This window comes from Xenopus tropicalis, chromosome 9 (genome assembly GCF_000004195.4).
Source record: "Xenopus tropicalis strain Nigerian chromosome 9, UCB_Xtro_10.0, whole genome shotgun sequence".
NCBI classification, from domain to species: Eukaryota; Metazoa; Chordata; class Amphibia; order Anura; family Pipidae; genus Xenopus; species Xenopus tropicalis.
The window spans coordinates 73,078,594-73,091,684 of NC_030685.2; the positions used below are offsets into that span (position 1 = coordinate 73,078,594).

The 13,091-nt window shown below is 43.7% G+C and overlaps 1 protein-coding gene across 1 annotated transcript in view; it reads left to right on the forward strand.

Moving 5' to 3' along the window:
• Positions 1-10,586, forward strand: part of cd302 (CD302 molecule) — a 49,306-nt gene extending 38,720 nt beyond the window's left edge. The window contains exons 33-38 of the mRNA XM_031893877.1: positions 3,253-3,461; positions 6,324-6,437; positions 7,623-7,745; positions 9,017-9,196; positions 9,726-9,752; positions 10,087-10,586. Coding sequence (XP_031749737.1) covers positions 3,253-3,461; positions 6,324-6,437; positions 7,623-7,745; positions 9,017-9,196; positions 9,726-9,752; positions 10,087-10,286 — 853 coding nt within the window. The 3' untranslated portion in view covers positions 10,287-10,586. The remainder of the gene's footprint in view (positions 1-3,252; positions 3,462-6,323; positions 6,438-7,622; positions 7,746-9,016; positions 9,197-9,725; positions 9,753-10,086) is intronic.
• Positions 10,587-13,091: the final 2,505 nt, after the last annotated feature.

Sequence of the window (13,091 nt, forward strand, 5' to 3'; positions counted from 1 at the left end):
CAAAAAGAAGTACCCACCAACTTTTGCAAATCTGAAAAGGTGAATTTGTGCTTTAACCTTAGAAATACAGCATAAAACTGAGTCTTATAGTCTCAATAGTGCAACTGCTTCCCAAGATCAAAACACAGCACAGTGAATCCAACCCTTAAGCCTTTGCCAAAAGCCACTCTCCGTGGGTATATGGTAGATGTGCATACTTCCAAACCACTAATTAAAAAAGGCTCATCAATGTTTCTTAAGGAACACTTTCTCCTTGTAGTTATTAGTAAGGACATAAAGGGCGCTCCAGTCATTTGGTGCATTGCGATGCTTGCTGAAAGTCCTTTCCAAGAGGGGTGTGGGGGAAGCTGGGTATTCCCATGCCTTGTGTGTGCCCGCGGGTAGCCGGACATGACACGTTTCGCTCCAATCAGTTTTGCCTCTGATTAAGCTGACTGGAATAAAAAGTGTGTGTATGTGCATTAGGTATCTATAGCTGGACTGGCATTTCAAGTACACAGAGGCGCAAACAGCCCCGCACCGGCCCAATAAATAGTGACTGTCTATGGGATCTTACAGCAGCCCCTCTGGCATTTCCCAGAACCCACAGGTTGCCAGGGTGTATTTAAGGTTTTCTAATTGTGTCATTTTTCCCCATATAGGTTTACAGAGGGGACGGTGGTTTAGATAGAGTAGCTGTATAGCCAATTGGAAATCCAGAAGTGTAGCATACTCATAGTTACAGCCATAACGAGTTGGCACTGTGGGCATGCTACAGAGCTGGTGCTAAACTACTCTTCCCAGCTCCACAGCCAGCCCGAGGCATATTGTCATAGGGTTATGAGCTTAGATCCCCATTCCATCCTGTGCTATTGGTAGACCTATGGCACTCTAAATGCATCTGTTTAATAGACAGAAAGTAAACAAATAATGTGTAATGCTTGAACACTAGTTTAAGAAAAAACTCGAATTGAATAGTCAAGTTGGCGTTTTCACGCCAACGCAAATCACATTGTTGCTTTCATTTTCTATGGGGCTGAAAAGTTCAAATGTTTTATGAAATATGTTTAATGAAATTACTCAAGACTATTGCCACTATCTTCTATAGAACATCTCCAGTTTTTACTTGCCAATTTTCTTTTTTTAATGAACCCTGACAATTTGAGGTTGCTGCCCTCTACTGGGCATTATGTGCAATCACTGCCAGCCTGGAGGAGAAAGAATTGGCCTTCCTTAAAGGGGTACTATAGTGATGTGTGGGCCGGCCCGATACCTGCAGGTTTACCCACAGGTGGGGCAGGTTTGGGCCGACCTCTGCACAACATTTTCAGGTTGTGGGTTTGGGTCGAGCTCTTCTTCTTGCTCTCTCTGCCTGTGACCTTACATTGCGGCTTCCCAGTTCTGGCTCTCTTAAGGTGGCCATACATGTTAAGATACCATACACGTTAAGAGCCAAGCGAGCAGATCTTCTCCCGATATCCCCACCTACGGGTGGGCGATATTGGGCAAATGTAGGCTAATTCGATCGTTTGGCCCTGCAGCCAAACAATTGAATTATAACAGCGGCAAGGGGCGCAGTCGATCCAACTTAATCTTTTAACCTGCCCAATCAGAACAATGTTAGGCCAGATATCGGTCAGGCAGGCCCGTCGTTCCTGCCCATACACAGGCCGATAAGCTGCCGAATCAGTCTAAGGGACCGATATCGGCAGCTACAATCAGCCCATGTATGGCCAACTTAAAGGTATATCAAGGCACCGCAGTGCAAGGAATAGGTATAGCTACAACAATACAAGAAAGCTGGTGTTAAAGGCCAACAAAACACAGAAGGAAACCACAGCCAATAACTGTATAATGCCCCAGGTACATATGGCTGAGTGATAGCGACCAATACCTGTATAATGGCCCAGGCCCATAGAGCTGAGTGACACAATAGCCAATACCTGTATAATGGCCCAGGCCCATAGAGCTGAGTGACACAATAGCCAATACCTGTATAATGGCCCAGGCCCATAGAGCTGAGTGACACAATAGCCAATACCTGTATAATGGCCCAGGCCCATAGAGCTGAGTGACACAATAGCCAATACCTGTATAATGGCCCAGGCCCATAGAGCTGAGTGACACAATAGCCAATACCTGTATAATGGCCCAGGCCCATAGAGCTGAGTGACACAATAGCCAATACCTGTATAATGGCCCAGGCCCATAGAGCTGAGTGACACAATAGCCAATACCTGTATAATGGCCCAGGCCCATAGAGCTGAGTGACACAATAGCCAATACCTGTATAATGGCCCAGGCCCATAGAGCTGAGTGACACAATAGCCAATACCTGTATAATGGCCCAGGCCCATAGAGCTGAGTGACACAATAGCCAATACCTGTATAATGGCCCCAGTGTTCATGGATAAAATACAATTCCGTAAATTAGTCCAAGAACGAAGTCTCTAAAACTTTACCTGATTGTTAGTTAAAACAAAATAGTCTTTAAAAAGAATATGTGGTTTTCTCTTTCTGTGTTGTGTTATTCCTCATTAACTGTGTTTTCCCTAAGGGCAAAGACACACAGAGCTGCTTAGTAGCACTAAGTATCAACTAAACGCCAGAAAATACCCTGTCATAGACAATACTGAGAATTGCCTCTGCTAAAACACACGTAGAGACAATTATCAGTCTATTTTAGTAGCCGTGACAAGTAGCTGCAACTAGTAGCTCCGTGTGTCTTCACCCTAAGGGCTCTGGCACACGGGGAGATTAGTCGCCCGCGACAGATCTCCCTTGTCATGGGCGACTAATCTCCCCGAACAACCATCCCACCGGCGAAAATGTAAGTTGCCGGTGGAATGGCACACGCTGCGCAGGCGATTTCGGCAAACCGCTGAAGTTGTCTCGTGAGGCAATTTCGGCGATTTGCCGAAATCGCATGTGCAGCGTGTGCCATCCCACCGGCAACTTACATTTTCGCAGGTGGGATGGCAATCCGGGGAGATTAGTCGCCCGCGAACAGGGATATTTGTCGCGGGCGACTAATCTCCCCGTGTGCCAGAGCCCTAAAGGCCATGACTTCACTGGAGATTGAATAGGTACATAATTGGGCTGAGGCTATTTTTTAAAAAAAAGTTTCTAAATGAAAAAGAAAAAGAGAAAGAGTTAAGTTTGGTGCAACCCCCCCCCCCCCCGTTCCAGTTCAGCCCTGATCCGAGTCTGTTTTGCCATTGAGCAAGAGTATTTTGGAAGCTGCGTGGGCTGCTGTTGGGTCAGGCCTTAGTGACCGTTCCCTACAGGACACACAAGGTCTCTCCCTGCCAGACCACGTGACTCTCAGGACACTTTTGCTCTTTATCCTTTGGGCACCTCTCCTGGAATAACAGAGGAAAAACCTGGAGAAGAAAAGCCAATGAGGGCTCTAATACTGCTCTCCCTCTGCAGCGCTGCATATTGTGCCGCCGGTCTCCCTGGCTCAGCCCCCCAAGAAAATGGTAAGGAAAGCCAAGAACATTTTACTTTACTGGTAGAAATAGCTGCAAGCCCCATCCTCTTGCAATTACCTTTTTGTACAAAACTAGAACACAGGCTGGTTAATGTAGTTGGTTGGTTAATGGTCAAGGCAAAGTATCCTTTTTGCCTGGGATTAGCAGCACTAGCAACATGATTCCTGAGGCTGGCTTCCTTGCTTGTACTGTAGGACTAGCATGGATTGGCAATAGCAGAGCAATCTAACTACCTTGGACTTGAGACCCTCACTTACTTCTATAATATACATAAAGTGCCCAAATTGGCCTCCCTAAGGGAGATCCACTCTAGAACCTCCTCCGGCAACACAGATTTAACAAGAGACATTCACATACCTATATGCCATGACACATAATACACAAATTAATCCCTATGCCACGTACACTACCTGGAAACTACTTTGTGGACACTCCTAATTCTTAGCATCGGGTACTTAAGCCTCACCCATCATTTTCGACACAGCTGCCGCTACATCATCCAAAGACATTCTTGACAATTCGGTGCTTAGAACTTTGTGGCAACAGCTTGGAGAGGGCCAGGTCCATAGAGATTTAGTTTGAGATAATACAACCTATAACCAATAATGTTCCAACATCTAGTGGAAAGCCTTCTCAGAAGAGTAGAGGCTGTTATAGCAACAAAGGGAGGAGCAACTTCATAATAATACTATTTATTTTGGAATGAGGGGTTGGATAGGCATGACCCCATATTCTTAGCCAAATAAGTGTACCGTACTAAATATAATATAATCTCTGCGGCCTCCCCAAGTGAGATTCACACTCCCTGGTTTTTCTGGCTCCATAAAACTGCTTCTTTATTATCCTTCTAATGCTGAGTAGGAGGTTAATTTATACTGAATATCAGTGTCTTAAACCCAAAGGTTATGTTAACTGCTATGTAAGAAAAATGATAGAGAAGTGCAAGGAGTGCATTTGGATGCAAGTCCCTTTAGCATAGGGTTGCCACCTTATATATGTGCCCTGAGGTGGGGGAATAGGAGGTGATATCCCACGGGGGTGGGTGGGGAAATTGGCGGTTCATAGGAGGGACAATCCTTATAAGGGGGAACCGGCAGCGGAGAGGGTCAGAGTAGGGAGGGATTTATACGGTATTACAAATTTACTTCCAATTACATTGCCAGTAAATTTATAATTCCAGCCCAGGCCCTAGCTGGTGATTTACTGGCAGGGTGGCAACTCTACATTAACAAAAGTGGTTTAACGTGCAACTCACTGCTGGGGAAGTGCCGGAACTACATATGCACTTGTGGATATACATGAGCCCTAGTCTTGTGCATATACAGATCCTACACTTTATCTGATGCCCTAACCTTTGCTTCAAAATGCATCCACCATCTGCGAGAGCACTGATACCTGAAATAACAATTATTGTACTCAGCAGGGCAGATTCTATATATTTACCCAGATACATGAACACACTGGCTATATATATACCATACTACCGTGCCTTTTCAGACAACACCATCCCATTTGGTTGCAGACTGTACAATGCTGAGAGAAGGTCAATATCCACTTAAAATCAATGTGTATAAAATGGAACATCTTGCATAATTTAAGCGCAGGGTTCAGCCGTATCATGTGGCCGGACTCATGTTTCAGCCGTTGTGCAATTGAAATATTTGCAACGTGAGACGGTAACCGGGGCTGATGAAGAGCCGCTCGGCACACTGACTGCAAGGTGCTGTCTTACTGCACCAGGCCTGAGTTGTGGGCTCTAGTGGTTCCTACCAGGCAATGGGACACAAATGCTCACAATAGGCCCTGTCATTCCAATCACACAGAGGCCCAAACAGCCCCCCCCAGCCCAATAAATAGTGAGTGTCTATGGCATCTTACAGCAGCCCCTCTGGCATTTGCCTGAACCCACAGATTGCCAGTCTGGGCCTGTTTGAGACAAAAACAGTTTGTGCTTTCTCAATCAAACATTGCAGACCACTGAGCAAACTTGGGATTTGCCAATCAGATCAGTAGAAATGTGTCAGTGATTCACAGCATGACCGTATTGTTTGCAGCCAGGAACAATAATAATGGGTTAAAAAAACTTACAAAGTGTTAAGGGAAATATAAACCCTCAAAACAAGCTTATATAAAATTGAGAAGAATTCTCTTCTCAGAACTTTTGCAAGTTACATAATTTTTTTTTTTATAGAATTAAGCCGTTTCTACACTGGTAATTCAACAGTGCCATCTGCTGTTTATTCCAGCTAACTTGCTACAGACGGCAGAAAATGATGTTATTGAGAATGGAAAACATCACATGACTGTTCTGTGCTCACTAACTTCATTTAGTATGGAGGTTTTATTCACTGTTGGACGGGTCCCTCTAGGGGCCCACTAAGGAAACCTGAAACCAAGGGTTCAGTTAGATGGAGGCAGTGCCAAATGATATAGAGTTTATATACCGTAGGCTTATGGTGAAAATAAGAAGTAGCGAATGGGAAATTTTCCAGACTAGGATCTTCTAGGACCCAGGCTCACTTAGAAATCCTCAGGCACTCTGACAAACCAGTCCAACCTGGGTTTTCAGGCCACAATTATGTATTATTAGCTGAGCAGATGGAATCTCCTTAGGGAGCCCATGCAGAGTTGGACCTTATCTGTAGCCATAGTTGAAAGGCTCTGACAAACTACAACAGGGCAAGGGCCAGTAAGGCCCAGACTAAGCTGGCAGACCTTTAGGGGGTTACTGTCTGATCCTGCTCTTAAAAACAATTCTTAATTTGTTTAACAAAAGTATTGATGGCGAGTGTTAGAGACTTTGACATCTTTACTGTGTGTTTATTAGTTTGGCCTTCTATCTGCCCTTAGGAACAGGATGTCCATCTCCAGCCTGGGTTTGGTTTAACAGCAGCTGTTACACTCTCCTCCATACTACACCAAAGGACTTGCTAAATATTGAGCCTGCTGAAGAGCTTTGCAAAGGTAAAGATCAAGCAAATCACAAAGTAACTATTCTTACAGATCCCAACCTCAGGAAGTAAATCTTTTTAGGAGTAGGGGATCTATATATACCCAGGAGTGAGAGATTGGTTGGGCAGCTAGCAAAAGCTTTCCTGTGCTCCACTGGGGAGAAGCAGTTCAGGGGTTTGTACACTACACGTAGTGAGGGACTCCAGGGAGCTGTGAGAGCCTGTACCTTAGGGCAGAACAACTGGAAGTATTTCTAAGTACTACTAAGGTGCCTACTGATGCCTTTATCTACTATGCTGTGTACTACTTTTTTAAAGGGTGACCAGTGGTTGACATGTGCTCTTTATGAAATCCCTCCAGAGTTTCCCTACATAGGGACATATGTCCACTAATTTCCAATCATAACCCATGTCTGATATAACCCTAGTGACAACATTGACCTGGAGAAAACTGTAACTGGCATTTCCACGTGATTGGGTGGGAAGAAGAAGAAGCCCTAGAAAGATTAAATCACTACTGGTAACACCAAACAGTTCATTAGTGTTGGATTGGGCACTGGGGGCCACCACAGCACCTAACTTCATGGGCCATCCCATATACCCACATAAGCAAAAGCCAGTTGCTATGTATGAGCTGGGTGCAACATGGTGAATTGGTGTGGTGGCCAAGGCCGGGAGCAGTGGTGCAAGTGGCAGTGTGTGCCGGCACAAAGCACAAAGGTGGAAGTTAAACTATGCAGATGGACTTAGCTGGGGAAGTGGGGCCCAAAATGATTTTTCCTGATACCCTGGTGGGCTAGTAGCTAAATGCTGCCCAAGAGGGCTGAATAAAGGGTAGGCCACACATCAGAAACATTTCAGCTACACATTGGCATTGTGTCAAGTTGCTGTTGTCATGAAGTGCCGACCAAGAGAACTTGATTTACTGACATGGACCCCATGTTTCCAGGTAGGTGCTGCCTGTGTGCATTAAACCCTCCACTGCCTATTAGTCTCCCATGTAGGCAAAGAACAATGATTATTCATCTGAACCTCACATAGGAGTATTTTGTGGCCTTCTATCAACTTTTTTTTAGAAGTTTTTCAAGAGAAAACACCCAGAATTGTCTAAATAATGCCAAAGTACAAAACCCCTCATTCTTACTGTGGTTTAAGAATACTTCAGTCTGACACTTGTTAACATAAATTTCTTTTCCAGCCTATGGTGCCAACTTGATAAGCATCAATACCGAAGAGGAAAACACATTTATATTAAAGATGTTTCAAGCTGAATGGAAGGGTCCAGAGAAAATCTTACTGGGAATGTTCTACGACAGTGATGGTAAGGTCGTACTGACACATTGAATGGTTTATGGTACTTCAACCTAAATTAAAAATACATAAGGATAAGGAACAACAGTTGTTGCAGAGCAATACTGATCATAAAATGCCAAACATGCCAGATGCAAAGAGTAACCAAAGCACCCAATATCTTACTCAACAAAGAAGGTTAGCACACAAAAATGTCATTGGTAGAAATAAAATGCTATGTTAGTCTTCCATACCAGGGTTCCTAATGGTGGTTTTATGAAATGGTATTAGACTACAGCTTCCACTACACTCCCATATTTAATCATGGGTCAAAGCAAGGATGGAATCTTAAAGCAACAAGGCTTGTAGGGCCAGTGGCCAATTGATGCAAGAGGAACCTCCAGTGAGAATCCTGCCTGCTTTGCACACACCTAGCTTCTTGGTACAGTATTTGTTCTTGTGATCTTCCCTCTAGTCAATAAATTCACTCATTACACATCTAAGGTCCAATCCGAGGTAGGTGGCCCAAACCCAAAGGTGCAAGAGGATTCTCCATTGAGAGCCCTACCTGCCAACACCATAATTGATTGATATTGCTATTATCTAACAATGATAGATTGCTGTAACATAAAACTGGGATACCCCAAACTCAGCAACACTGCTATGGAAAGTTTACAAAGTTTAGCATGAAACATAAGCCAATAATAAAGTTTATCACTTCTAAACAGTACTTAGATTTTATTTTTACATCTTGGGTCTCCATTTTACTTCTTGGCAGTCAGGCTGAAACAAGGCCTCTTAGGGGAGGGGCCTGCCAACTAAATACTATGGGGCCGCAGGATATCTCTTGACAGCGACATGATGGGCACCCTACTGTGGGTCAAACTGATAATGTTGTGGGACATGCCAGTGGACATCTATAATAACTGCAATGGCCTGGGGTACTTTCTTGAAGAGCACTACTTCACCAGGTTGGATCCAATGACCAAAGTATTCCCTGCACCCAGTACTATACTATACCAAGTGGGTGCAGGGAATACTTGTATAACCAGATCCAACATGGCTGCATTGGAAAGTTCCCCCCACTAGTGCTATTTTAGTGCTATTGTTATGTTACCCAATGTTAATGTTTTTAAAAATGGCAGTCATATCTTTTTATTACTTCCATGTACTAATAAAGCACCAACATATTCTGCAGCGCTGCATTGACTCGCTGTACTGTATTCAGTAGTGCTGTACTTTATTTCTGCTGAAAATGGAACATTAGCCCCCATAATGTAATACCTTATGTTGCTGACCCAGACGATACTATGAAATGGTTTGACCAGTCTGAAGTGAGCTTCACAAACTGGAGAGGAGGAGAGGAGAAGAATCACAACAACCTGATCACGTGCGCCACAATGAGCACAATCACGGGGCTGTGGCATCTCGACAGTTGTGAAAACGTGGCTGAAATGGCAACTTTGTGTAAAAAACCCACAAGTACGTATCAATAGTTACATGCATATCCAGCTGCAGTAAATATAAATATATACTGTATATATATACTTGCTCATGTACCTGCCATTGCCCAGGGAATATGACTTCACTCTTTGAAATACAGCCATTGGTCAGATTGGCAGGAAGGCCTGTATCCAGCGTTGGCTACTAACTGATCAGGTTGGCAGGCAAATATCATAACCAAGCGTAGCAGCCTTGAAACCCCCTATTTATAAGGTTTTCCCCTTTGCAGTGTACTTATACTAAGGAATGGAGCAATCTCATTGGTCAGATGGCAGGTATGTGATTCAGGGGATATATACTGTAGATGACAAATTCAAGGCCAGCATCTTTGAAATCCATTTGGCTAAAAGTATTTCCATTCTCCCCAGTGCGGGGATTTTTGGATTATTAAAGTAACGTTGTTGAAGTTCAGCAGCTCCTTAGGGCAGTGCCCCCCTTGCTGTTTATTGGACGGTATAAATATGTATGTTTTTCTTCTTCTTTACCTGTGTCCCACTTTTTATTTCAGATCCCCAAAGTGAATATAACTTATCAGGTGAGTTTATTGGAGCAGCAAAATCTCCATGAGTTGTGGGTTTGTCTTTCTTTATTCTGCCTGTCTGGTACTTGGATTGCTAGGGATACCGGATACTGACCTTAGTAACCAAGCAGCAGCTGGAATGGCAACGGTGAAGTTCTTTACATTCTTGAATATAGGAAATATTAAAATGTAGAGAGTCAAATGCAAACAGAGCAAGGTGGATTCTCATTGGAAGAGTCTTTTGCATCACTTGGGCTGCCGGCCCTGAATGACTTGGAATACATGATATTGTGCATTGTGTGTGTTGGCTATGATCCTAGCACTAATTATGCCCAATATTCTTTTGCAGATCAAGGGGCTTTAACAATCACCCTGATCATCTTCATTGTATTCCTTGTAATTAGTGTATCGGCCTTACTCTTAGTATTGTATAGGAGAGGCTCTCCGGGATTTCCATCAAGGAACTACACCTTGGCCAGCAACGTTCTTCCTTACACTGATCAGGATGTATTGATGGATACAGAGGAAACGGAGGACTCCAATGCCTAGCACAGTGGTGCCCAAACAAAGGGACTGGACCCTATAGGTGAACCCAGAACAGTGAAAGGGGGTCGGGCCGCCTGAAGGAACTGAAGTTAATCATTTGCTGAATAGGGCACCCCTAGAAATATAGCAGTGACAATGTGTTCATATGTCCGTAACATTAATATGAGGCACGTTGGGTCCTGTCACTACAGTAGGAAGTAAGGCAGAAGCCAAAGCCAAAAAGCCTAAGACCTGGTACAACCTGGCATAAGGTACAGTCCATTCCAACGCGAGGCATATCAATAAAACATATGAGCTCAACAAGCGTGTTCCACACATGGCATCTAATGACCTAAGTATAATGGGCACTCTGGAGCAGTGAGGCACCTTTTGAAAACACTAATTATATTGATATTATGGGGAATATGGGGTTGAGGACCTTAACACTTCGGCAAATTATAAAGACGACTTACCCTTCTGGGCCTTGAACACAGCAATACGTACATCCAGCGAGGCATTCACTCAGTCCATTAGGAACACAGACTTCTCTTTTAACCCTTTCCATAGGTTTTGCTGTTGTTTAACATGGGTGCAATGAGCAGGACTTGTACTGAACATACAAAAAACATTAGGAAAAAAGCAAGAAAGAGCTAAGGTTTGTTTCATTTCTTAAGTTAATCAGGAAAATATATTGTAATTTCCTGGTTCTTGCAAGGTACTTAATCAGATTACCAATAGAAACCCTATGCCTAATGGACTTTTCTGTAAGACAATGTGGTCAGGGAGGAGTTTGTTTATAAGGAGCTCATCTTCTCTGTTTAACTTAATGTCTCCATGCATAGGCCAATTTGGTCTTTCTGAGTTGGAAGCCTATTGGCCCATGTATGGGGCCCTCTGGCAGGCCTGCCTGACATCTGGCCAATAATCTGCCAGACATTGAACTGTATTTGCTTATTGACTAGATCCTTGTCCCAGCGCCCTGCATTTACTGTCAGTAAGTGGGCACACTGGGTAAAGATCTGCTCGTTTGGTGATCTTGCCAAAAGAAAGAATCTTTAAATGTATGGCCAGCTTAACCCAGCTAATAGCCAGGAAGATAGCAAGTGTGAAACCAAAATAAGTATAATTTTAATTTAAGATAATAGGATAATGAAGATATACTGAAGACAGCCTGAGTCCTCCCTTCTGTGCTGTGAACTATACTTTTCAGTGAATGCCAATTAAAAACAGGGCACTTTTATCAAAAGGGATTATTCTACAGAGAAGTCTATTCCAAAGGATCGACAGCGTCACAGTAACAGTCCCACCAAGGACACAGCAAAGGGAACCTGACAACCAGCATTTTCCAATCTAGAACTGAATTTCTGATACTTGTCATTACTTTGCCAAATGTGAGTTCTCCCAACAGAAATTAGGCGTCAGGTAGGAAAATACGTCCTAGACAGCTGTACAAATAGCAGGAAGGTGCAGTTGTACCAATGGAGGGGAAGGCACACATTCTATGTAGGACTACACAACAACCAAAAAATACACTCAGCGCTTGTGGATGATGCAATGTGACTTTTAGAGAAATGATTTCCAGTAGAAGAACTCTAAGCTGCTGGTACTCGTACCCCAGCGAACTCATAGCCCCTATTGGAATGTTTTGGTGGGGCATCCAGTGTGATTTGTCATGTTAACATTAGAGAAAAAGGCCCTATAAAGGAAAACTATATCCCTAGAATGAATACTTAACCAACAGATAGTTTATATTAACTAGCCCAGGGGTGTCACTCAATCACATAAGGGGCCGAAATCTAAAACACAGGCTAAGTCGCAGACCAAATTTCTTATTAGGATACTTATTAAGATACTAAGTCTTAGTTACTATGTGAGGAAAATGGAAATTGATCACGCTGGATGGTCAGACACACTCACCAAGGGCCACATAAATCCTCAGGCCTTCAACCAAACTGCCCAACAACATGGGTATGTACAACAAGTCAGAAGGTGGGGCTTTCTGCAGATAATCCCACAATCCTGAATAAAGATCTGTTCAAGAGGAAAATGATCATTGGTTGGCTGAAAGAAGAGGAGCTTGTAGCTTGTCCTCTACACTTCCTGCTGTTTAGATAGTTTAAGAAATCCCCCAAACAAACCAATACTAGAACTGGCCATACAGGTATATGGTCACTCTGATACTATCCATCCATTTGGCCTGTGAATGGCCACTAGTGATGGGTGGGGTGACATGGGACCCATGGTGTTCCAGCCGTTACTACTGCCCATAGATAGTTTGCCACTTATAATAGGTGGGGTGATGTGGGACCCATTAATATTGGCCATAGATAGGTTGCCACTAGTGATGGGTGGGGTGACATGGGACCCATGTTGCTACAACCATTACTACTGGCTATAGATAGGTTCTAATGACCAAATACTGGCAGGTCGCAGGGCTAATTCTTCCCTTTGGCCTCCACCTTTTACCCCAAAGCCAAGTCCCCTCTATATCCACTCCCCCCAGCTTAGCTCCGAGGCTGGTCTGACACTTTTTAATAAACTCACACAACTGCCCTCTGATTATTTCAGGTATGGGCGGATTGGGCACATTCTTATTAGCAGCATGGTGGGTTAGGATAGAGTGGGTTGCAAACTGCTGGCCCACGCATCACTAATATCCAGCCTTACAGGCAGAATGACAGCTGCAACGAGGAAATTTAAATCTTTCCATGTTCATTTTATAAGGAAGGGGGAAAAAAGGCACCATTCCCTAATGCACCGACCCGACATGCAGTGTAGGAACATATATTTTCAAGGTTGCAATTAAACAGGAATCATACGAGACAAGGA